The 24,828-nt window shown below is 37.7% G+C and overlaps 1 protein-coding gene across 1 annotated transcript in view; it reads left to right on the top strand.

The window, feature by feature from the left end:
* USP9Y (ubiquitin specific peptidase 9 Y-linked) overlaps positions 1-24,828 on the top strand; it is a 226,358-nt gene that overhangs the window by 78,862 nt on the left and 122,668 nt on the right. The window contains exons 9-13 of the mRNA XM_010356752.2: positions 4,383-4,498; positions 4,650-4,901; positions 5,066-5,204; positions 6,812-6,964; positions 8,158-8,262. Coding sequence (XP_010355054.2) covers positions 4,383-4,498; positions 4,650-4,901; positions 5,066-5,204; positions 6,812-6,964; positions 8,158-8,262 — 765 coding nt within the window. The remainder of the gene's footprint in view (positions 1-4,382; positions 4,499-4,649; positions 4,902-5,065; positions 5,205-6,811; positions 6,965-8,157; positions 8,263-24,828) is intronic.

Below are 24,828 nucleotides of genomic sequence, written 5' to 3' on the forward strand. Positions count from 1 at the left end.
TTTGTTATGTCCATGTCTTTCCTCAAATATGGCACAGTTTTGGCCACTATTTTGGCCACTGTTTCTCCATACAAGATCTCTTTTTCTGGCCGGGCGTGGTGGCTCAAGTCTGTAATCCCAGCACTTCGGGAGGCTGAGACGGGTGGATCACGAGGTCAGGAGATCGAGACCATCCTGGCTAACACGGTGAAACCCCGTTTCTACTAAAAAACATACAAAAAACTAGCCGGGTGAGGTGGCGGGCGCCTGTAATCCCAGCTACTCGGGAGGGTGAGGCAGGAGAATGGCGTAAACCCGGGAGGCGGAGCTTGCATTAAGCTGGGATCCCGTCACTGCACTCCAGCCCGGGCAACAGAGCGAGACTCCGTCTTAAAAAAAAAAAAGGATCTCTTTTTCTTTATCTTCTGCTTCTTGGATGTTCATAATGTTTGTATTTTTCCACATGGTGGTATTCCGTAAGTCTCTCAGGCTTACTCACTTTTTACTTCTTTTCTCCACTTACTCTGATTTTAAATGACCTTTTCTCAAGGTCTTATTGTTAGTCCTGCCTATTGATGGTCTCCTGTTGAGCCCATCTTCTGAATTTTTGAATTCAGTTTCCATATTTTCATCTATAGAATTCACATTTTTGTTTGTTTGAGACAGAGCTTTGCTGTGGTTGCCCAGCCTGGAATGCAATGGCGTGATCTTGGCTCACGGCAACCTCCATCTCCTGGATTCAAGCAACTCCCCTGCCTCAGGTTCCTGCATAGCTAGGACTACAGACACGTGCCACCACACCTCGCTAATTTTTTGTATTTTTAGTAGAGATGGGGTTTCACTATGTTGGACAGCATGGTATCAATCTCCTGACCTCATGATCGGCCTGCCTCACCCTCCCAAAATGTTTCAGTCATGAACCACCACACCTGGCCACCTGGCTACTTGTATTTTTAGTAGAGATGGGGTTTCTTCTCCATGTTTGGTCAGGCTGGTCTTGAACTCCCAACCTCAGGTGATCTGCCTGCCTTGGCCTCCCAAAGTGCTGGGATGATAGGATGGAGCCATCACTCTCGACCCTCGTTCTTTATTAGTTTTTCTTTCTGTTGACATGTTCATTTTATTTGTATATCATTTTTCTAATTTTCTTTAGCCTCCTTTGTCATTAGTTCATTAGGTATATTTGACTTTTTCTTAATTTTTTTTTCTTTTGAAACAGAGTCTTGGTCTGTCTCCCAGGCTAGAGGGCAGTGGTGCGATCTTGGCTCACTACAACCTCTGCCTCCCTGGTTCAAGCAATTGTCTTGCCTCAGCTTTCCCTGACCCCAAGTAGCTGTGCACCACAGATGTGCCCCACCATGCCCAGCTAGTTTTTGTATTTTTAGTAAAGGTGGGATATCAACATGTTGGTCAGGCTAGTCTTGAACTCCTAATCTCAGGCGATCTACCTGCCTCGGCCCCCCAAAGTGCTGCAATTACAGGCATGAGACACTGCACTGATTTTTTTTTTTTTTTTTTTTTTTTGAGACGAAGTCTCGCTCTGTCGCCCAGGCTGGAATGCAGTGGCCAGATCTCAGCTCACTGCAAGCTCCGCCTCCTGGGTTTACGCCATTCTCCTGCCTCAGCCTCCCGAAGCAGCTGGGACTACAGGTGCCGCCACCTCGCCCGGCTAGTTTCTTTTTTTTTTTTTTTTTGCGACGGAGTCTCACTCTGAGGCCCAGGCTGGAGTGCAGTGGCCGGATCTCAGCTCACTGCAAGCTCCGCCTCCCGGGTTCACGCCATTCTCCTGCCTCAGCCTCCGGAGTAGCTGGGACTGCAGGCGCTCGCCACCTCGCCCGGCTAGTTTTTTGTATTTTTTTTTTTTTAGTAGAGACGGGGGGGGGTTTCACCGTGTTAGCCAGGATGGTCTCGATCTCCTGACCTCGTGATCCGCCCGTCTTGGCCTCCCAAAGTGCTGGGATTACAGGCTTGAGCCACCTCGCCCGGCCTGCGCTGATATTTTAAAGTGTTTGTCAGGTGAGTCTGACTGTGTTTCTCCAAGGACAGTTTCTGGAGATTGATTTTATCTTGTCCTACTTTTAGTATGCTGTGTCATCTTTTTATTTTTATTTTTTATTTTTTGAGATGGGGTCTTGCTCTGTCACCCAATCTGGAGTGCAGTGGCACCATCTCAGCTCATTGCACCCCCTGCCTCCTGAGTTCAAGCAGTTCTTCTGTCTCAGCCTCCCAAGTAGCTGGGATTACAGGTGCCCACGACCACTCCCAATTAATTTTTTGTATTTTTATTTTTATTTTATTATTATTATTTTAAGACCAGGTTTTGCTCTTGTTGCCCAGGCTGGAGAGTAATGGTGTGATCTCGGCTCACTGCAACTTCTGCCTCCTGGGTTCAAGCGATTCTGTTGTCTCAGCCTCCCGAGTAGCAGAGTTTACAGGCACCCACCACCACGCCAGCTAATTTTTGTGTATTTAGCCAGGGGTTTCACTAGGTTGACCAGGCAGGTCTTAAACTTCTGACCTCAGGGGATCCACCTGCCTCAGCCTCCAAAAGTGCTGGGATTATAGACGTAAGCCGCTGTGGCTGGCCTGCGGAGTCATTTTGAGCATTTGAAAAAGCACTTATATTCCCCAGTCTTTGTGGTCTGGCTTGTACAGGGGAATGCCTTTATTAAATCAGCTCAACTTGCAGGCTTAAAGTCTGCTTTAACCTTTTCTAGGTATTTGTCTTTCTTGAGCCTTTCCATGAGTCTTTTTTACCCATATATTTCACATGGTTCTGTTTATTCCATTCCGTGATGGTTGCTTTGAAAATTTCCCAGTTCCTCCATGAGCCTTACCTCTGCTTATTTTGTGATGCCCTACCTGTCGTGTTGCATTCTTCAGTCAGTAGTTTGCCTCAGTAGTCTGCAGGTTTGTAATTCCCTTGGAGACTTTACAAATTGTCTTCCCATGGCTTCTCTTAGTCGGAGTTTTAAGCCACTGTTGGGCTCTTGCCCTTCAGGTTAAGTATACAGAGACTAATCCCACAGGCAGCCTGCAGACACATTTAGAAAGTTGTAAATCCAGCTCTCTTGATTTCTCCAGTTCATACAGAACTGGTGATCAGGTCACTGGTTCCCCAAACTGTACCTTGGTAGGAAGGGAGTGAGCAGGATGAATAAAAATAACTACAAAATTGCCTATTCCCTTTGAATATGGCTTTTTCTTGAATTGGGCATTTTCTTGATAGCTGTATACTTTTGACTGATTTTCAGAATTACAGTGAAGTTTTTTCTTTTAACAAAAACAAGGCCTTGGAGTATTTTAGTCTGCCATCTTGCTGATGTCACTCCCATGAATTGACTTTTTAAAACTAAATAATAAAAAGATAGGAAAATATAATATTGTAAATTCAGAAATATATTTACCAAAGGTTTTAAAATTTAGTTTTTCATCATATGAAACCTAGCATTAGAGTTATACCTGTGTATTGTTTAAAAGTTATTTTTTATTTTGCATTTTCCACATTTCCTGAATATGTTTTTCTGTTGAAAATGGAGAAATTATTTCTCCCAAGATTGGTAGTATGGTCAGACACGGTGGCTCAAGCCTATAATCCCAGCACTTTGGGAGTCCGAGGTGGGTGTTACTGCCTCACGTCAGGAGTTCGAGACCAACCTGGCCAACATGGTGAAACCCCATCTCTACTAAAAATACAAAAAATATCTGGGTGTGTTGGCGGGTGCCTGTAATCCTAGCTATTCAGGAGGCTGAGGCCAGGAAATCACTTGAACCTGGGAGGCAGAGGTTGCAGTGAGCTAAGATCATGCCACTGCACGCCAGCCTGGGTGACAGAACAAGACTCTGTCTCCAAAAAAAAAAAAAAAGAAGAAGAAAAGATTGGTAGTAAAACATCCTTTGTTCTCTACTCCCCGTTTTTAATTTGTTTCCTAAAACTTAGCTCTAGACAACAAGATATAAAAGTTTTCATTATACCGTATTTCTTAATTCTTAGTTTATTAAATCTTTTCGTAACTTCTGAAGTCTTTAATTCATTTGGCATCTTAATGTTTAGAAATGTTTTTAGATATACAACCTTTACCTAATTCTTACTCACCAGCTACATTAGATATGAACAATACCAGTTGTGTTGCTGTGAACTGTGACATAATTTCTGCCTATACTTTTTGTATTTAAACTACAAAAAGTATCCAGGAGTGGTGGTGCATGCCTATCATCCCAGCTATTTTTAAATCTTTGTTAAGTATATATAATAAACATGTCTTGTACTCTTTTTAAAAATAATTTAGTATAATTTTTAAATTAAATTTTCTGTTTGTAGTATGTCTCACACAAATGCATTTCAAATAGTAACTTTTTTCCTGAATGGGGGGAATTAATTTTTATTATTAATTGTATTACAGGGTTGGCTAGTGGATCTCATCAATAAATTTGGCACATTAAATGGGTTCCAGATTTTGCATGATCGTTTTTTTAATGGATCAGCATTAAATGTTCAAATAATTGCAGCTCTTATTAAGTAAGTTACGTTTTCATGTGAATATTCTGTGGGTTGTGTCTTATTGTAAAATGAGGACCTGTTTTCGTGTTGTCTTAAGTGTTGAAACTAATTGGCTAGTTCTTTTAAAAAAAGTGAATATTAAACAGGTTTTGTGTCATTCATATTTCAGACCATTTGGACAATGCTATGAGTTTCTCAGTCAACATACAGTGAAAAAGTACTTCATTCCAGTTATAGAAATAGTTCCACATTTATTAGAAAACTTAACTGATGAAGAACTGAAAAAAGAAGCAAAGAATGAAGCCAAAAATGATGCCCTTTCAATGATTATTAAATCTTTGAAGAACTTAGCTTCAAGAATTTCAGGACAAGATGAGACTATAAAAAATTTGGAAATTTTTAGGTTAAAGATGATACTCAGGTAAGATATTTTCCACCTTAAATTATTATCTGTGTGAATTCTGATATAACATTTACTCCAAAATTCTCTCATTTATGGTTGTAAATTTCCTCTTTTAATGGAAAGATGAATGCACTGAATGAAATAAATAAGGTTATAACATTTACTCAAAATTTTTCTCATAGATTGTTGCAAATTTCCTCTTTTAATGGAAAGATGAATGCACTGAATGAAATAAATAAGGTTATATCTAGTGTATCATATTATACTCATCGACATAGTAATCCTGAGGAGGAAGAATGGCTGACAGCTGAGCGAATGGCGGTAAGCCTGTTAAGTCTTTTATTGTGAATGAGATGATGCTTATAAAACATTAGATTATTACCAGTTACTGTTAGAAGCAACAGTAGCAAAAACTAAAATTGAAAGATTTATGACTAATTGTAAGATCTTTTTATTATAATAATAAAAGGTTTAATAAATGATTAGTTGTTTGTTGAGGTAACTTAATTGTTCCTCTGGTAAATTTATTATTGCTGAATGTAGCTGTTGATGTAAATAGGTGGCTGGGTTGAAATGAAATAGTAAGATGTTATCTTCAGAGGGGTTGAGTGGATCTGCAGTCTAGTGAATGAAGTGATGTGATCACTTCCTAATTCAATTTGGAGATGAATAAATAGGGATTATAACTAATGGGATAATTGAGTAGTGCTTTATCATGATTTTCAGAATACTGAGATTCAATTCTTTTTTTTTTTATTTTGAGACAAAGTCTTGCTCCATTACTCAGGCTGGAGTGCAGTGGTACAATCTCCACTCACTGTAACCTCCACATACTGGGTTCAAGCAGTTCTCTGCCTCAGCCTCCCGATTAGCTGGCATTACAGGCATTTGCAACCATGCCTGGCTAATTTTTGTATTTTGTATTTTTACAAAAATACAAGATGGATTTCACCATCTTGGCCAAGCTGGTCTTGAACTCCTGACCTCATGATCCACCTGCCTTGGCCTCCAGAGTGTAAGATTAATTTCTTAATAATTTAATTTTAACATCACTTATATATGTCATTTTGACAGGTAATGAAACTGTTTACCATAGATATCTTCATGTATTTTAGTTTTGAAATAAATAACAAATAGTTCAGCAAAGTATTAAAAAGTCTTTTTTTGAGTGTATGTGGTTTGCTACTTAAGATCATTTCTGCAGAATAATCTTCACCATAAAATAATCTTCAATGGATTATTGGAAATAACAACACTATAGCGATAGTGGAAAGGATTAGAATGTGAAAAAAGATACGCTAAGGACATTTGGGTGGAACTAGTGGTGTTTACCTTAGACCCACGTTCATACTCAGTGCTGTTTGCCTGCTTTGTGCAATGTTAAACAGAATTACTCAGTATATTCACTAGTCCTTGAATTATTACTGGTTCTTGAGAGTCACCAATAGTGAAAGTATTTAGCAAAATTTGATGTTGTTATGGCACTTTTATTGTATTTTACGGAAGAATCTAAGATTGGAAATATAAAACTGGTTGTTTTCAATGGATAGTTTGAGAAGTGTACTGTTGTATCACATATGGGAATCTTTATGAGCAGAAATAAAATTCTGTAAAATTATTTTAATGTTTACTAATTGCAAATTAAAACACCAACATAATTCATTATATTAGTGGATTACAACTGGTGAATCTAGCACACCTATGGGAAGATTTTATATGCCAAATTCTGTGAAATAAGTTATTTTAATGTTTAATTTTGAATTAATGCAACACTTAAATATTACACACTGTGCTGTAATTTGTGAATGTATACGTAATTTGGACGTTTGAATTCCTAACGTTATTTAGAAGTCAGAGACATGTTTTTATTTTGCTTTTTAAAAAAATTTCTTTTTAGTTTCTGCATTGAATTTTTGTATTACATTTAGGAATGGATACAGCAAAATAGTATCTTATCCATAGTCTTGCAAGACAGTCTTCATCAACCACAATATGTAGAAAAGCTAGAGAAAATTCTTCGTTTTGTGATTAAAGAAAAGGCTCTTACATTACAGGACCTTGATAATATCTGGGCAGCACAGGTAAGAGACTGAGATGATAGCTATTTTCTAAGAAAGATACCGAAAAGGAGAAGTTTTGTGGTAATAACCCTTATGTAAGGCCAGCAATTTAGTATTGCCTGACTTTTACCAATGCATGTGCTGTTCATGTAGAGAAATCCTACCAAGAATTTTTAAACAAAAAGTAACATTTTTCTTTGTATATACTCAACGGTAGCAGCTTATATAGATAGTTTTTTGTTTTGTTTTGTTTTGAGATGGAGTCTCGCTTTGTCTCCCAGAATGGAGTGCAGTGGTGGGAATCTCAGCTCACTGCAGTCTCTGCCTCCCGGGTTCACGCCATTCACTCACTCTCCAGAGTAGCTGGGATTACAGGTGCCTACAACCAGGCCCGCCTAATATTTTGTTTTTTTCAGAAGAGACGGGGTTTTACTGTGTTCGCCAGGATGGTCTTGATCTCCCTACCTTGTGATCCACCTTCCTTGGCCCTGCAAAGTGCTGGGATTATAGGCGTGAGCCACTGCGCTCGGCCATAAATGGTTTTAAATGAAAGATCTATAGAGCAAAATAATTGTCACTAAAGGAACAATTACTGAAAGAGTATAAATAATCTATATTTGGAGGCTTTCATCTAAGTAATGCATAGAAGAAACAAGTGTCATAAGAGTTCCATTACTGTGACTTTAAAAAATGTACAATTATTATAAAAGATTGTGACTTTTCATAATAAAAAACCGTAGTTTCAGAGATACTAATGCATATGTTTTTACATTATCTTAATGGCAGGTTTCTACTCCTGGGTCACTTGAGGAGTATTGCTAGGCACTGGCTCATAAAGCTTGTTTTTTGCCCTTTTTTAAAGAGAAACAACAGAATACTTAATCTTGCCTTTATTGAGCCCTTAAGCTTTGAGTTTTGAAACAATCCAATATTTTGATTTCTTTTTCTCTCAGTTTTATTTGTAAATACCTTCTAGTAAGTTTTCATATTAACTTCCAAAGTTTACTGTTTGTTCCTGAAAAAACTGAGTTGTCAAGTATTAAATGACGTTCTAAAGCATTTCAAATACTAAGAATTCCGTTATTACCTCAAATGATGTAGGAATGTTTATTAAGTAATGAAGATTGGTACAACTGTTTTTTTGTTATTAAAATGTAAGTATGCTATAATTTTTTTATCTGCGTTTATTTATTCTATTTATGTTTTTTCGACAGGCAGGAAAACATGAAGCCATTGTGAAGAATGTACATGATCTGCTAGCAAAGTTGGCTTGGGATTTTTCTCCTGGACAACTTGATCATCTTTTTGATTGCTTTAAGGTAGTAGCTTGAATAGTAAAGTATTGCCAGTTAATTGTACGTAAAGTTAATTAGTTAGATTGCTTTTGCTTATAGATAGTGTGCTTAACTAACATTTTCATTGAAGAATCTCTGATGAAAAAGAAGTGATCATTGTTGTTTCTTCCAGGCAGAGCTTAACAATAATTTTTTATAATAGTTTTCATCACAAATGCAGAATCTTAATGTTTTTTCACTTCGATTATTTCTTTGAATTCATTTCCACTGGTAGTTTTCATTTTGATTTTGGTTAAAATAACCTGTAGAAATGCAGAGAATACTTGGAAAATAAGGCATAAAACATTCTGGTTCTTTGGAGTTATGTATATGGCATATAGAAATGAAATTCAAAAAGCAAGAGGTTTCTGATACCATAATGTTACATTTAAAGGCATTTTAGCACGATGGTCTAGCTGGTTTTTAAGGTTGTTGAATTTTTGAATGAAGAAGATAAATCCGTATGTCATTCATGAATAAATATTTCAGTAAAATAGTAATTAGATTTTTGGTGGGAGCTTTAGTTGCTAATTACAACAGAGAATAGGTTGGCATTGTTCTTTCAAAATGTAGATTCTTACATTCTGTCACCTAACTATTCTATTTCTGAATATATGCCCTAGAGAAACTCATGAATATATTTACTAAGGAATGTGTTCAAGAGTATCTTAGCAGGATTGTTTTATTAGTCTCAAACTGAAAAAAACAAATGTTGATATATTATGAAACGATAAGTAAACTGTGGACTCCTCTTACATGGAACACTTCGTGACAATGAAAATTAACACACTGTAACAATTTAGCACATAGATGGATCTTGCCATTATGGAGAAGGTAGAGAAAAGGAAGAAAATTATATATAAGAAGTCAGAAGTAACCTGGATAATAGTTTCACAAGTGTTACACTTTGAATTCTGACTTAACATCCCAGATATGTTAAATCAGAATTAGCATGTAAAGGGACTAGGAGACTTTTAATCAGCCATGTCAGCATAATAAGAATTTGTTTGAGATGACTAAATGTTTTAATCTGTTGGAATTATATCAAAGGTAGGCAAGGACATCAGTATTGAGAAGTTACATTTGATACTCTTAATTTCCTATCGCTTTTAGTTCTGAGATAACTTCTGAAACAGTGATGCACCAAGACAGCCATAATGATAGATGGAGGATCTGGCCAGTTTCTCTTTTTTTTTTCTCCCTATCCTTTTTAATTCATAAATTCTCAAGATGACCTTAATATAATTGAAATAAAAAATATATTATCTGACTGGGCACAGTGTCTCACACCTGTAACCCCAGCAGTTTAGGAGACTGAGGAGTGTGGCTCACATGAGGTCAGGAGTTCAAGACCAGCTTGGCCAACGTGATGAAACCACATCTCTACTAAAAATACAAAAAATTAGCTGGTTGTGGTGGTGCATGCTTACAATCCCAGCTACTCTGGAGAATCTCTTGGACCTGGGGGGCAGAGGTTGCAGTGAGCCAAGATCACACCACTGCCTCAAAAGAAGGAGTAACAGAGGGAGATTATCTCAAAAGAAAAAAAAAAAAAAACCTGTCATTTCTGTATTCTCTTTGGCTTATCTGTTGTTTATCAGAAGTCTGTTATTCAATTATAAGCATTGCTTTTTTGAGGTGTTGATAAATCTGGCAGTTCTTACACAGCATGCCAGTGTGTCTTGAAAGGTCTTTGTTAAAGTGCTTTTAAGGAGGCAATGAGTATACGCCAATTATCAATTCTTTGTAGGTTGCAGCTGGATGATTCGAAGTTTATCTTTCTTCGCAGTTACCTATAGTTAATGTGCTTGCTCAAACTCTAGGTGATAAAGATTTGAATTCTAAGTAAGCCTTTGTCTTTTGAGATGTTGGTACTAATTTTCAGTGCTTGCCAACATTTTATTTTTGGCACAATTTTTAATTTTTGAAAGTCTTGTGGTTATGAGATTCTCGTTATGGTCATTAATTTTAATATTTCTAGATACTGAGATTGAAAAATTTTACATGTGTTTGAGCTGTCCTTACTTCCTTCTTAGAATATGTCTATTTTTCCTATCCAGTAATTGCCCTAATTTGTTTCCTAAGAGTTTTTGTGTATCTAAATGCTTATTGTCCAAACCATATCACAAATAGTTTCTTATAGGTTTTATTAACAGTTTGTTTGAATCAGCATCTAACTACATTCCTCACTGTACAGTTTTCTTTTAATCACTCCTCTTTGATTCTATAGTTGCCTCATTATTTTTGTTCTTGTAATAATATTAATCATTTGCTATTTTGTTAGCAGTTTTGTATTCCTTTTATTATTTCAGTGGGAATTTTGTGGACACCAGAGGGAATTAAAAGCCAGTGTTACCGTTGTCTTCCTAAGAAATTCTGTGTTTATCATTTTAAATTGCTGTACAGTTACCAGCTTAAGGTGATGTAGTTCTTTCTCCTATTATTGGCCATTTAAGTGGATTTCAGTTCTTTAGTTCTGGTGTGGTTGGAATGTATTCCTTCCAGTGGGTTCTTGGTCTCACTGACTTCAAGAATGAAGCTGCAGGCCCTCGTGGTGTTACAGCTCACAAAAGTAATGCAGACCCAAAGAGTGAGCAGTAGCAAGAGTTACGGTGAAGAGCAAAAGAACAAAGCTTCCACAGCGTGGAAGGCGACTTGAGTGTGTTGCTGCGGCTGGCTTGAGTGGCCAGGTTTTATTACTGTATTGGGCCTGGCTCACGTCCTGCTGATTGGTCCATTTTACAGAGCTCTGATGGGTCCATTTTACATAGTGCTGACTGGTGTGTTTACAGTCCTTTAGCTAGACACAGAGTGCTGATTGGTTCGATTTTATAGAGTGCTGATGGGTGTGTTTACAATCCTTTAGCTAGACATAGAGCGCTGTTTGGTGCATTTACAATAGTTTAGCAGGAAACAAAAGTTCTCCAAGTCCTCATCCAATCCAGAAGCTCAGCTCTCACTAGTAACTACTGACTAATAAAATACTACATATAGCTTCCTCTGTATTGCTGGGTATTTAGAACACTGTTTTACTTTAATTTTTTATACTGAGATGATTGTAGATTCCCGTACCATGTTAAGAAGTAATGCAGAAAATCCCACATTCTTTAACCTGTTACTCCTAGTGATAACATCTTTAAAAATCACTGCAACCAAGATTTTGATCACTACCAAGATTTTGACATTGTTTCCCTCAAGATACCGAACATCTGTGTCGCCACAAGGATTCCTCATGGTGCCCTTTTATTGCAACACCCCTTGCATTCTGCCCCGACTTCCTCCTTAAAACCCTGGCAACTAACTGGACTGCCAGTCAGCTCAATTTCTAAAGGTCTTTTCTTTTGGTTTTACTTTAAACATGTACTCACAGGAATTGAACACAATATAGCCTTTTGAGATTAGTTTTTTTCATTCCGTTTAATTTTTTGCAGGCTCACTAGAATGATGTATATATATATCTATCAGGTTGAGTATCCATTATCTGAAATGCTTAGTACCAGAAGTATTTTGGATTTTTTTTTTTGGAGCATTTGCCTCATACTGACTGCTTGAGCATCTCTACATTACAAATCTAAAATCCAGAATTTTTTTTCGTTGTTGTTGTTGTTATTGAGATGGAGTCTCACTCTATCACCCAGGCTGGAGGGCAGTGGCAGTCTCAGCTCACTGCAAGCTCAGCCTCCTGAGTTCACATTATTCTTCTGCCTCAGCCTCCCGAGTAGCTGGTACTACAGGTGCCCGCCACCATGCCCAGATAACTTTTTTGGATTTTTTTAGTAGAGACAGGGTTTCACTGTGTTAGCCAGGATGGTCTTGATCTGCTGACCTTGTGATCTGCCTGCCTCAGCCTCCGAAAGTGCTAGGATTACAGGCGTGAGCCACCATGCCCAGCCCAGAATGTTTTAGGGAGCATATCCTTGGCACATCATGTCACCATGCAGAAAGTTTCAGATTTTGGAACATTTGGATTTCAGATCTTCACATTAGTTATACTGTATTTGACATTTGTTTCTTTTATTGACGAGTAGTACTCGGTATGAACTACTCACCATGAATGGATGTTTGTAGTGTTTCAGGTTGGGGCTATTATAAACTGCTGTGAACCTCGGTAGGCAGGGTTTTTGGCTTGTTTATTTTTGTTTTGTTTTTGTGTGTGTGTGTTTTGATGTAATACTTATTTCTCTAGGTGAGATGAAATGTGGAACGTCTCACCAATACCCCTTAATGTAGCAGGTTCTCATTGCCTGTATCAGTACCCCAGGTTCTTTGTTCTGTGTCCAACAAAATTAAGGAATGTGGACACAAACATGGGATTGGAGTGAAAATGTAATAAGTGAAAGGAAAAAGCTCTCTCTGCAGTAGAGGAGGAGTCCGAGTGGATTGCTGGGTAATAGCTGAATTTAACAGCTTTTATAAGAAACTCTTCTCATCTCCATAGCAGTTTAAATAACTTCTGTTATCAGTAAAGATGTCTGTGCAACTCATCGTATCTTAAGCAGTTGTGAGTGTGTCTCTAGGCAAGCACAAAGTGCCACTTCTCTTCTTTGTATAACTGAGGGTTTGTTTTAGATAAGCTCCTGACCTCCCTGTGTAAGTTCTCACCGTTTATATGCCTGAAAAACTTTTTCCTGGGAGCTGGCTAATTATACGAAGTTGCTGATGTATGTGCAGGTGCAGCCTAACTTTTTCCAAACTGATTTTTCCTTTGCTTTTCCCTTATTTCCTGCTTCAGGAGTGGAAAACCCTGACTGCTGTTAGGAAGATTGGGCATTGATCTTTCTGGTTAATTCCTGCTGGAGACAGGCATTGTATGGGGAACAGAAGCTAGGATTCTTCAAGGAGATGGTTTAAGGGACTCAGATGAAAGGCGTGTTTATGCCTAGTTCCATTTGCATTACCATTTGGAGCTTGATAGCCTCTAAGTGAAATGAAACAATTTGGGTTACTAGTGGACGTGTGTTAAAATGAGACAAGGAGTGGGGAAAGACAGTTTTAAAATCCCGAGGCTTTTGACATGCCCTAATAACTGGTGGCTGTAAGTATGCTTGTTAAGATTTTGGGTGCATAGGGCTTGGCTTTGTGGTGCTTCCTTGGTCTTACTTTCCTAGAAAGGAAACCTTTGTGTTAGAGGTTACCTGGCAGCATTTGTAGGATAATTGCCCTGAACTCTAGAACATTGTTCCAGATTTTTACATTACATATCCCTTTCTGTTTCCACTGAGCTGCAGCCAGAGATGGCTGGTTACTGTACAGGAATAAGCAGCGTTAGTTTAAAATGTAGGCAAGAACATAAAAACAACTAATGAACTAGAAGTCAATGACAGATATGTGTTAAGTTTGAAACATAATTACCCTTTTTCCATCCTCATTTCTGTTAAAAACAAATAAGACTGAGTTTGCAAAATTAAAGTTGGTCTGATATTTGCATAAAATGCAGGAAGAATAATTATTTGTACACAGGCCTTTTAGATAGGCTTTGATGGAACTTTCGTCCACAGGGAATCTCGGATGGGACTTTGAAGCTGAGTCCAGCCATGGGTTTGTACCCTCAGATACCTGTGAGTTAGGTAAACTTCTCTTTTCTTGAGGTTCCGAGAGCATGGTGTTCCTAGGACTGTGAGAAAGTGAAATTCGTTACCGCAAGTGAGGAAGCTTGTATGGAGGCTGTGTAGACAAGGTGTGAGACCACTTTTCCCAAAGGGCTTTTATTGGCTCTGTAAGTCAAGACTGACTGCTTCAACGGAAACACACTCTCCAGTCAAAGCCTTGATAAAACAACCAGTTTTTCCAATTGTGTCCTGTTCAAAATAATATGGATTCTTACTGCACCGATGCAGACAACCATATTATGAGTCAAGAATACTTAAAACCAGTTTCTGAATTTTAAAGGAACCAGGCAGAAAGAAACAAACGTGCTGTAAACCTTGTTCACAAGAGTATACCTTACTTGGTTGTTAAAGGCTGTAGCTAGCTTAAGACAAATTTCCTTGACTCTGAAAAACAAGATAAGGATCAGCAATGTTCCAAGCATAAACCAAAAAGATTGCTTTAGTTCTCTCTTAGTTCAATCTGTTCTTTTAACTCTGGTTCTGCTTGATATTTGTAAACATTTCAGCTTTTCATGAGTCCTGTACATTTTTCAGTTATCAGAAACCTGCATTTGAGAGCACCTGTTAAAGTTCCACAGCTGATTATAAACTATTTTTTTGAAGAAGAGTCAAACAAGACAACAATTGCCTATAAAGATAAAATGTCCAAGGTGGTTGTAGTCAAGAACATGTTTGACAAATGTGATTATTTCCATGGCTTACAATAACTCACAACCTTAATTGCAATTAACAGCACATATTCGGGGACTACAACCTTGGATATCCCATCAGCCTTTATTATTACATAGAAATTCTATTGAAGAGAAATAGTTAAAATTACACCCTTGCATTAGTTTACTATTAATGTTAGCCTCAATTTTTAATGAAACCTTACAGGCAATCCTATTCCATTTTAACCAGTTTGACCATGAGGTGAAATTTTCTCAAACCTCTTTAACACTTTACAAGTTTTGCTAAAGAGCAGATTGGGATCTTAAGAAAACCTTGTTGTGCTTTTATTTCAATGTTTAATTTACAGGGTAAAAAACAACATAAATACCCTTTTTAATTTAGTTAATATGTTCATATACATAGTTTCCTTTGTAAGATTAATTTTTGCAATCTCAGTTTGCTTAAACCTTCTAGTTTATCTAATTTAAGATAGTCCTTTATTATTAGGCACAATGTACGTTTCCTTGCCTTCTTAAAATCTTTTACTGAAAACACATTTTACTGTTTTTATATACCTTGCGTGTAAATCTATTTCCAGTAGTTTCAGTTGGATGTCAAAATGGTAACTCTTAGGAATTTTGTTTTTTTCCTTTGAGACCGAGTGTCGTTCTGTCAGCCAGGCTGGGGTGCAGTGGCATGATCTTGGCCCACTGCAAGCTCCACCTCCTGGGTTCACGCCATTCTCCTGCCTCAGCCTCCCCAGTAGCTGGGATTGCAGGCAGATGTCACCACGCCTGGCTAAGTTTTTGTATTTTTAGTAGAGACAAGGTTTCACCATGTTAGCCAGGATGGTCTTGATCTCCTGACCTCATGATCAGCCTATCTCAGCCTCCCAAAGTGCTGGGATTACAGGCGTGAGCCACAGTGCCAGCCAAGACTGTTTTTATTTTTAAAGATGAAAGTCACATGAACTGAAAGGTACCACAGCTTTTGCTTTTTCTTTAAAAATATTTGACTTAAGTGCTTATTTATTTAGGCTAATTAATTAGAGCTCTTTTTATAGACATCACATACATATCACATACATGACTACACAGAATAAGATCCAACAGCTTAGGGTGGAGCACTTTTAAGAGCAGGGCTAGGAGTACAGTTTCCTGTGCCTAGTAAATAAGCATAGCTGGAAGACAAAGACAGATTAGAAGGACTTACTACCTCTAATTACAGGTGGTAATTCTAATTCTGTTGCAGGTGGGCTGACCATCCTTTAGCCAACAAGTTAAGTTCCTTAAGTAACCCACAGGCTGTTGAGCCAGACCTCAAGCCTTAGTTAAAAATTCTAGAGCCATTCCTTTCTTTCCTAATACATAGAGACTGGATGCTTTCCCTGTGGGAAGACTGAGGGCTGGTGTTTTAAGTAAGGCTTATTTTAGCTGATTAAAGGCTTTTTGAGCCTCAGTGTCCCAAGTTGTTGGGGTGAGTTTTAACTGTTTGAGTTTCTCGTAAGAGGTAGTGTAAGGGAGAGCCATTTCCATATACTCAGGTATTCACAGTCTACAAAATCCGGTAATACCTAGTATTAACTAGTAAAGGAAATATATTCAATCCTTTCCTCACCTGGTTGTCTGGTCTTTTCTGAAAATAGTATACCTTGTGACTTTACAGAAGTCTGACAGAGCTGAGTGTTAGATTTGGAGACCCTTTCAGCTAAGAGATTGAGGATAGCCTCAGTGCCTTCCTGAGACTTCTTTAATTGGGGCACAGAGGAGAGGGTCACTTATACACTGCAAAGTTTTAACTTGCAGGTGAGAAAAATTAGATTTTTCAATAGGGTCTGTTTGATTAATTTCCTTCCCATATTAGGAGCTGCCTGAGTAATAAAGCAGCAGAGGAGAGAAAGAGGTGTGTTTCACTAAAGCTTCTCTCATTCTTTCCAAAAAGGCTGAAAGGACTTTATCTAGTTTTCGATCTATCGTGAAAGCCTTGGAGTAGTCAATAGGTTTGGCTCTAACCCCCTGTAAGTCCTTTAGTATACACATTTGTGAAAGTTTCCATCTCCATTTTCTGATGCTATCATCATAGTCCCATTTAGAGTCCTTTAAGGTCACTGCTACTTTTCTCATAGCTTTGTCTTTCCTAGAACATCCTTCGAGGAGAGTTTAAATACTTGGCTTACATCCTGGAAGGCCTTTATACGTGAGTGAAAGTGGGACTTTCCCAGAGTGTACTTTAGGGTCTAGGATTAAAGGAGATCCAGTTCTCGTTCAAGGGGATTGCAGGCTTGAGGATGCGGTGTTATATATCTAGAAAAGAGACAAGAGGCATTCCCTCAGTCTTTTCAGTGACCCAGAGTGGAGAGGACGACAGTGACAGCAGCACCCCAATCCACTGTCAACTGTTTTGCCTCCTTGGTTACTGTGTCCCAGCACCATGTTGAATGTGCCACCCCCAAACCACGGTACCAGAGAAGCAAAGCAGTGGGGTTAGTCATGCTCACCCATGTGGCCTTAGTGCTCTTCTGGTGATTACCCTTTGACCTCCTAGACTTATGTGGTCTGTATGACTCCTTGATGGATGGGTCATGGGTCTCATGAGATACTACCTAAGAGATGTATTTGGTGCATTTTAGCAAGGCCCCTTAATGGAGGGAGTGGTGTTTGTTCTTTGTTCTTTTTTTTTTTTGAGATGGAGTCTTGCTCAGCCACCCAGGCTGGAGTACAGTGGCACAATCTTATCTCACTGCAACCACTGTCTCCCAGGTTCAAGCGATTCTCCCATCTCAGCCTCCTGAGTAGCTGGAATGACAGGCATCTGCCATCATGCCCAGCTAATTTTAGTATTTTAGTAGAGATGGGGTTTCACCATGTTGACCAGGCTTGAACTTCTGACCTCAGGTGATCCACCTGCCTTGGCCTTCTAAAATGCTAGGGTTATAGACCTGAACCACTGTGCCTAGCCTGTAGGGAGTGTTTTAATATTATCTCTGGCTTCCCTTACTATGGCCTTTGTGAAATATTGAAACCCCAGAGAATGAGACTGATAGACTTTTTTTTTTGGGACAGAGTTTTGCTGTTTACTCCCAGGCCGAAGTGCAGTGGTGCAATCTCAGCTCACTTCAACCTCCAACTCCTGGGTTCAAGCGATTCTATGGGCAGGTGCAGCCTCCTGAGTAGCTGGGATTAAAGCCATGGGGAATGGAGCCTAGTCCCTAATAAAGGGATGTAAGAGGGAGAGGAATTGGGGAACTAGAGGTTTTAGACCAGGGGAACACAAAGCTGCACATGGAGGAGGGAAAAAAAAATCCCATCCCCCTAGGTGGTCCTGCTATTGCAAGAATCAGGAGACTCGAGAGATCGTTAGGTGGAACAGGAGGATTTTATTGAGTAGGCTCAGATACAGTGGATTAACATCCAAAGACTGGGCCTAGAACAAGGACAGGGCTTGGCTTATACACACACTTTCGTAAAGGGATGGCTAGTTTGCAACAAGCTGACGGTGGCATGTAGCTTAGTGGCATGAAAGCTAGTGTACGGAGGCAGAACAAAGTTAGTTAATTAAATTGTGATAGGTTCATAACTCAGGCTTATGTGTGACTCTTGCTGTGCAGCCCATTCCTGCTCAGACATGTCTCATGACCTTCACTGTGCTGCTCAGATTAAAAAAACAGAATACTTGCAGTTACTGGTTACAGAAAACAGGAATCTATAACTTCATAAAACTTGCAGAGCAAGGTACAATCACATGGACTGGGTTAGGGTTCGAAGGGGAAGTTTACTTATACTAAAGAGAGACGAAAATGTGTTTTTTTAATCCTTATGTTAAGGGATTGCTGGGAGAGTCTCCAGAGCACCTTCCTTTGGGCCCTGGCTTCTTAAGTAATGTTATCAAGACTGCCTGGGTCTGGGCTTTGCCTGTTACTGCCTTCAGGATGAGGCAACCTAATACCAAAAGCTTGTTTTTCTCCTTTTTAATTTTATTTTTCTTTCTTTAACTTCCCACCTCACTGTAGGGTTTGAATAGTTTATTAAATGCTCTGACTCCATTTTCTCAGCTGAAGTGAGAGAGGTTTGGGTTTTAATAGGCTGTTGCCATAGTATGCCTCCCAGAAGAAGGAAATTAACTTGTCTCATAAATAAAGGAACTGTTTAATTTCATGAGACAGTACTGGGATTTTATATGGAGGGAAGAAACAACCCAATGGAGGAATCAATCCAAATTGAGAGGGAAGAGGATACTCACTTGGGGTGAAATATCTGCTTATACAGTATCATGAATGTCTGTCACTGGGGACAGAAAGCCTTAACTAGGTGAAAATTTCCACTGAAATTTTGAAGTCCTTCCATCTCAAGGAAATCCTAAACATATCTATTCTCGAAGTTATATTGCTGATTACTAAGGCACTGGCTGACTTCACTGAAAAAGATTACGTGCCCAGATTGTGAAAACAGCCACAACATTGCATACAAAGAAGAGACAGACATGATAGCCATGAAAAGAAAGAAGAAAATGCAATAGAAAAAACATGAAATCCTTGTGCTGACATCCTGACAGCCCACCACATCCTGATGGGAGTTTGGACCAAGGGCCTTTCACGTACCACTGTGGTGTAGCCCCAGCCAGAAGCCTTCAGTTATTCTGGGACCTCCTGCCCTATATAAAAGGTAACTGGATTGGAATAGACAGGAAGCCTCAGAAATGGGTTAAAGGTCTACTCTTACCCTGTTGATGAATTCCCTTCCTCTCAGCAACACACCAAAATATATTGCAGTCTCACCAAGGCACCTTAATATAGCAGTTTCTCATTGTCCGAACTAGTACCTCAGGTTCTTTGTCCTATGTCCAAGAAAATTAAGGAATGCAGACACAAAGGTGGGGTTGGGGTAAAGCTTTAATAAGGGAAAGAAAAAAGCTCTCTGCAGCAGAGAGGGGAGTCTCAGTAGACTGCTGTGTTATAGCTGAATTGAAAAGCTTTCTTACAAGAAAGCTTTCTTACAAGAAACTCATCTGTGTAGCAGTTTGAGTTTCTGTCTGTGCAACTCCCCTTATCTTATGCAACTGCAGGTATGTTTCTAAACAAGCACAAAGTGCTGTTTCTCTTCTTTAAGTGTTTGTTTTAGATACGCCTCCCTCCTACCTGTGCAGGTTTCCACTATGTATTTGCTTGAAAAGGGGAGGAAACTTTTCAAGTAGGAATTCACTAATTATATACAAAGTTGCTAATCTATGTGCCCTGTGCAAACTTGAGTTTTTCCCAAATGAATGTTCCTTTCCTTCTGGAACCTCACTAAAATTGAATAATTTATATTTATTTGTTTAACGGCAGCTTTACGAAAATGTAATTCACAAACTCTAAAATGTACGCTTTTGAAGTGTACAATTCAGTATGTTGTACTTTATTCTCATAATTTTGCAGCCATCACTACTGTCTAATTTCAGAGCATTTTATTAACTAAAAATAAAATTCCATGGGCCAGGTGGTGGCTCACGCTTGTAATCCCACCACTTTGGGAGGCCGACGCAGGTGGGTCACAAGGTCAAGAGATGAAGATCATCCTGGCTAACAGTGAAACCCATCTCTACTAAAAATACAAAAAATTAGCCGGTTGTGGTGGCACGGGCCTGCAGTCTCAGCTACTCGGGAGCCTGAGGCAGGAGAATTGCTTGAACCTGGGAGGCAGAGGTTGCAGTGAGCTGAGATGGCACCACTGCACTCCCGCCTAGCAGAGTGAGACTCTATCTCAAAACAAACACACAACAACAACAAAAAACTCCATATTAGCAGTCACTTCTCATTCTATCCTGTGTCAGGTCATGCACCCATTAAACTTTGTTTCTACGATTTTTCCCATTCCAGACATTTTATATAAATATGAGTCTGATTTTGACTGACTGCTTTCACTAAAGTTTCATCTCTGTTATGTTTCAGACCTCTTTCTATTTTATTGATGAACTGTGTTCAATTTTATGGATATTAGTTTTCTTTATCTTTTCATCAGTAAACTCTCATTTGGATTGTTTCCTCTTCTGGCTATTGTGAATAATAATGACTGCTCTGAAAATTCAGGTGAAAGTTTTTGTTGGGACGTATGTTTTTTGTATTACTGAAAAATATTCCATGGTACAGATGATACTTTATTTATCCATTATTCTGTGGATGAACATTTAGGTATTTCCTACTCTTCAGCTATCATGAGTAATGTTGTTATGAATATTGGTGTACAGATTTCTATGTAGAGGTATGTCCTCAGTTCTCTTAGGGATATATGTACGTAGGTGTGGAATTGTTGGGTCGTATAATAACTGTGTAACATTCTGAGGACTTGACAGAGTCCACAATGGCTGTACCGTGTTATATTCCCAGCAGTGTATGAGACTCTAGTTTCTCCTCTGATCTTTCTTATTGTATCTATTCTATTGGGGTTAAATTCATAACTCATTTTTAGTTTGATTTTTCATTTGTTTAGTGGTTAATGATGTTGAGCAACTTCTTGTGCCTATTGGCCATTTAGATATCTTCCTTGAAGAAATCTGTTACACATTTTTTTTTATTTGTGAGTTACAACAGTCCTTTATATATTATGGATACAAGTCCCTTATCAGACATGATTTGCACATTTCTTCTATTCCTGGGTACATTGTCTTTTCATTTTTTTGTGTCCTTTTTAAGACAAAAGTTACTTTCTTTCCACAAATTAATTTTTAATTTAAAAAGTAATTTTCACTTTCACAGTATAAGTTACAGTATTTCTGTCACTTGTTTTTTGCTTTCATGTGTAAGAAATTGTTGCCTAATCCAAGATTGCAACTGATTTTCTCCTGTATTTTGATCTAACCTAAATATCGTAATTATTTAATAAGGTCTATTTTCTATTTTGAGTTAATTGTTTTTGTGTGTATAGTATGCTGATAAGAGTTTCAGATTTACTTTTTTCATGTGAATATTCAGTTATCCAAGGAGGATTTGTTAAAAGATTGTTTTGGGAATATTGTTCAGCATCTTTGTCGAAAATAAGTCAATCATAGATGGAAGTATTTACAAGCTTTATGTTCTGTTTCATTTATTGAATATATCTGTCATTAAACTAGAATTGCATTGCATTGATTTGCAGCTTTATAGAACATTTACAAATTATGAAATGGCAGTTCTTCAATTCTGTTATCTTTTAAAAGATTGTTTTGGCTATTCTAGTTCCCTTGAACTTCCATATGGGTTTTAGCATTAGCTTGATGATTTTTACAAAGACATCAGCTGGAATTTTGATAAACCTTATTCAGTCTATATTGTGTTACCATCTTAACAGTATTAGTCTTCCAATCGAGGAACATGTGATGTCTTTCCATTTATATAGGAATGTCTTTCCATTTATTTGGGTCTACTTTACTTTTGTTCAGCAATTTTTTTTTGAGTTTTCAGTCCAACTTTGCTAAAGTGATACCAAAATAATTTTTTGTTTTTGTTGTGAATATAAATGGAAGTTTTCCTAATTTCATTTTGGATTTTTTAACATCTAATGTAAAGAAACAAGTATCTTGTTTATTGATCTTGAATCCCGAAACCTGTTTCATTTCTTTCTTGTAGTAATTGATTCTTACATTTTTCTATGTATGGGATCATATTGTTTGCAAATACAGTTAGTTTTACTTGTTCTTTTCCAATTATATAACTTCTCCTTCTAGCCTGATTTCCCTGACAAGAACTTCCAGTACAATGTTAAAAATAATGGTGAGAACAGTCATTTTTGTCTTGTTCCTGATTGTAGTTCGCAAGCTTTCTGTTTTTAAGCATAAAATACAATATAAAAAGGAGGGCTTCTGTAAATGCCTTTTATTGTGTTTAGAAAGTTCTCTTCAAATCCTAGTTTATTGAGTGTTTTTATCATGAAAGGATATTGGATTTTATTAACTTTTTGTATATGGAGATGTTACATGTTTTTGTGTCCTATATTATTACATTAGTTGATTTTTGTTCAGCCAGGTTTATACTTCTTGGAATAAATTATATTTTTCCTGGTGTATAATCTTTTTTATATATGTTGCTTCTTAAACTGGAATAAATGATACTTGTCATGATCTATAATCTTTTTATTTGTTGCTGGATTTTGTTTCTATTTTGTTTAGGACATTTTTAGATTTTTAAGAAACTGCCAAACTGTTTTCCAGAATGGCTGTAACCTTATTTATTTCTACCCATAGTGTATGAATATGAATAATCCAGTTTCTCCACATCTTCTCCACATTTTGGTGTTGACACTATTATTATTTATTTGTTTGTTTGTTTGTTTGTTTAAGACAGGAGTCTTGCTCCGTCGCCCAAGCTGGAGTACAGTGGCATGATCTCAGCTTACTGCAAGCTCCGCCTCCCGAGTTCATGCCATTCTCCTGCCTCAGCCTCCCAAATAGCTGGTACTACAGGTGGCTGCAGCCATGCCAGGCTAATAGTTTTGTATTTTTTTAGTAGTGGTGGGGATTCACCATGTTAGCCAGGATGGTCTCGATCTCCTGACCACCCACCTTGGCCTCCCAAAGTGCTAGGATTACAGGCATGAGCCACCGTGCCTGCCCTGGTGACACTATTTTTTAAACTTGTTTTATCTGACAGGTGTGCAACGAAATCCCATTAATGGTTTTAATTTACATTATTTTAATGACTGCTGATACTGAAGATCTTTCATATATTTAATTACTATGTGGAGTTTTTGGTGAAATGCCTTTTCATGGTTTTTGTTCATTTGCTAATTTAAGTTTATTATTACTGAGCTCTTATCTAGATGATCATCATTTATTATAAACAGTTAACAAATATTTTCTGCCAGTCTATAGCATATCTTTTTATCCTCTTTAACAGATGTTTTACCAGTTGAGTTTGTAATTTTGATAAGGCCCCACTTATTTATTCATTCTTAGAGATCATGCTTTTTTATGTCAAATTCTGAGCACTTATTGCCTACCCATAAATCCTATTTATTCTTACGTTGTTTCTCTCAAAGTTTTACTTACGTCATTCAGGTCTGATCCAGTTGAGTGATGCTTTCTTGCCTTCTTTAGGTGTGAGACTTAGATTGATAATTCTTTTTTTTCCTCCCAGGTATTCCAGAACCATTTTGTGAAAGGCTGTCTTTCATTTTTAATTTATTAGGTTGCTCTTGTGCCTTTTTCAAAAATCAGTTGGGGACATTTGTATGGGTTTATACATATTCTGTTTTCTTCATTGATCTTTGTTCCTGTGACACAGAATTGTGATTACTGCAAATACAACATGTAGACTTAAAATCAGGTAGACAGACTCATCCCACTTTATCTTTTTTCAAATTATTTAGTTGTTTTTATACTTTGCTTACCATAAAAATTTTAGATAATCTGATCTTCATTTTAGATATCTGCTTCCCAGTAATAGGAAGTATAGTAATTTAAATAGTAGTATTTAAATATGTAGTACATAAATAGAATTATGTACACTACTTATGTACATAATTATGTATACTAATGTACATAAAGTACATAAATTCTACTTTATGTACTAAAAATTAGTACATAAAATGCAGTATATCATTTGGGGAGAATTTTTGCTTGGATTTTTGAGTGCCGGAGTACTGGATGCCTCTTCATTGATTTAGACCTTTGACTTATTTATTTATTCAGTGCTAGGTAGTTTTACACATACAAACCTTATACATGTTTGGTTAAATTTACACCTAAATATTTATGTGTCTGCTTTTACTTTTGAGTAATTGTGAATGTTTTTGATGCTATGTTTATACATTTATTGCTACTCATGTATAGGTTTGATTTTTATATGTATATTCTATGTCCTGCGATCACAATGAAGTCCATGAGGCTTTTTTTTTCTCTCTGAGGATCCTTGCCATTTTTTTTTTTTATACATAGAAAATCATATTACCTGCACATAGGAAGAATTTTGCCTCTTCCTTCTTCTTGTGTGTGCCTGTTATTTCTTTTTCTTACCTCATTGTGGTGGTTAGAATTGCCACTATAAAGCTCAATAGAAGTGACTAGAGGGAGCAGTTTAGTCTTGCTTCGATTTCACGGTAAGAAAACTATCAGTGTTTCATTATTAAGAATAGTGTTAGCTGGGAGCAGTGGCTCACACCTGTAATCCCAACACTGTGAGTTTAAGGCAGGAGGATTGTGTCAGCCCAAGAGTTGGAAGCTACAGTGAGCCATGATCTCACCCTGTCTGTTTTAGAGCAAAAAAGCAAGTGGGGAGGGAATAATGTTAGCCCCTGCTTTTTTGTAGATGCCATTAATTGGTTTGAGAAAGTTGCATTCCATT

The sequence above is a fragment of the Rhinopithecus roxellana genome, chromosome 22, assembly GCF_007565055.1.
Source record: "Rhinopithecus roxellana isolate Shanxi Qingling chromosome 22, ASM756505v1, whole genome shotgun sequence".
Taxonomy (NCBI): domain Eukaryota; kingdom Metazoa; phylum Chordata; class Mammalia; order Primates; family Cercopithecidae; genus Rhinopithecus; species Rhinopithecus roxellana.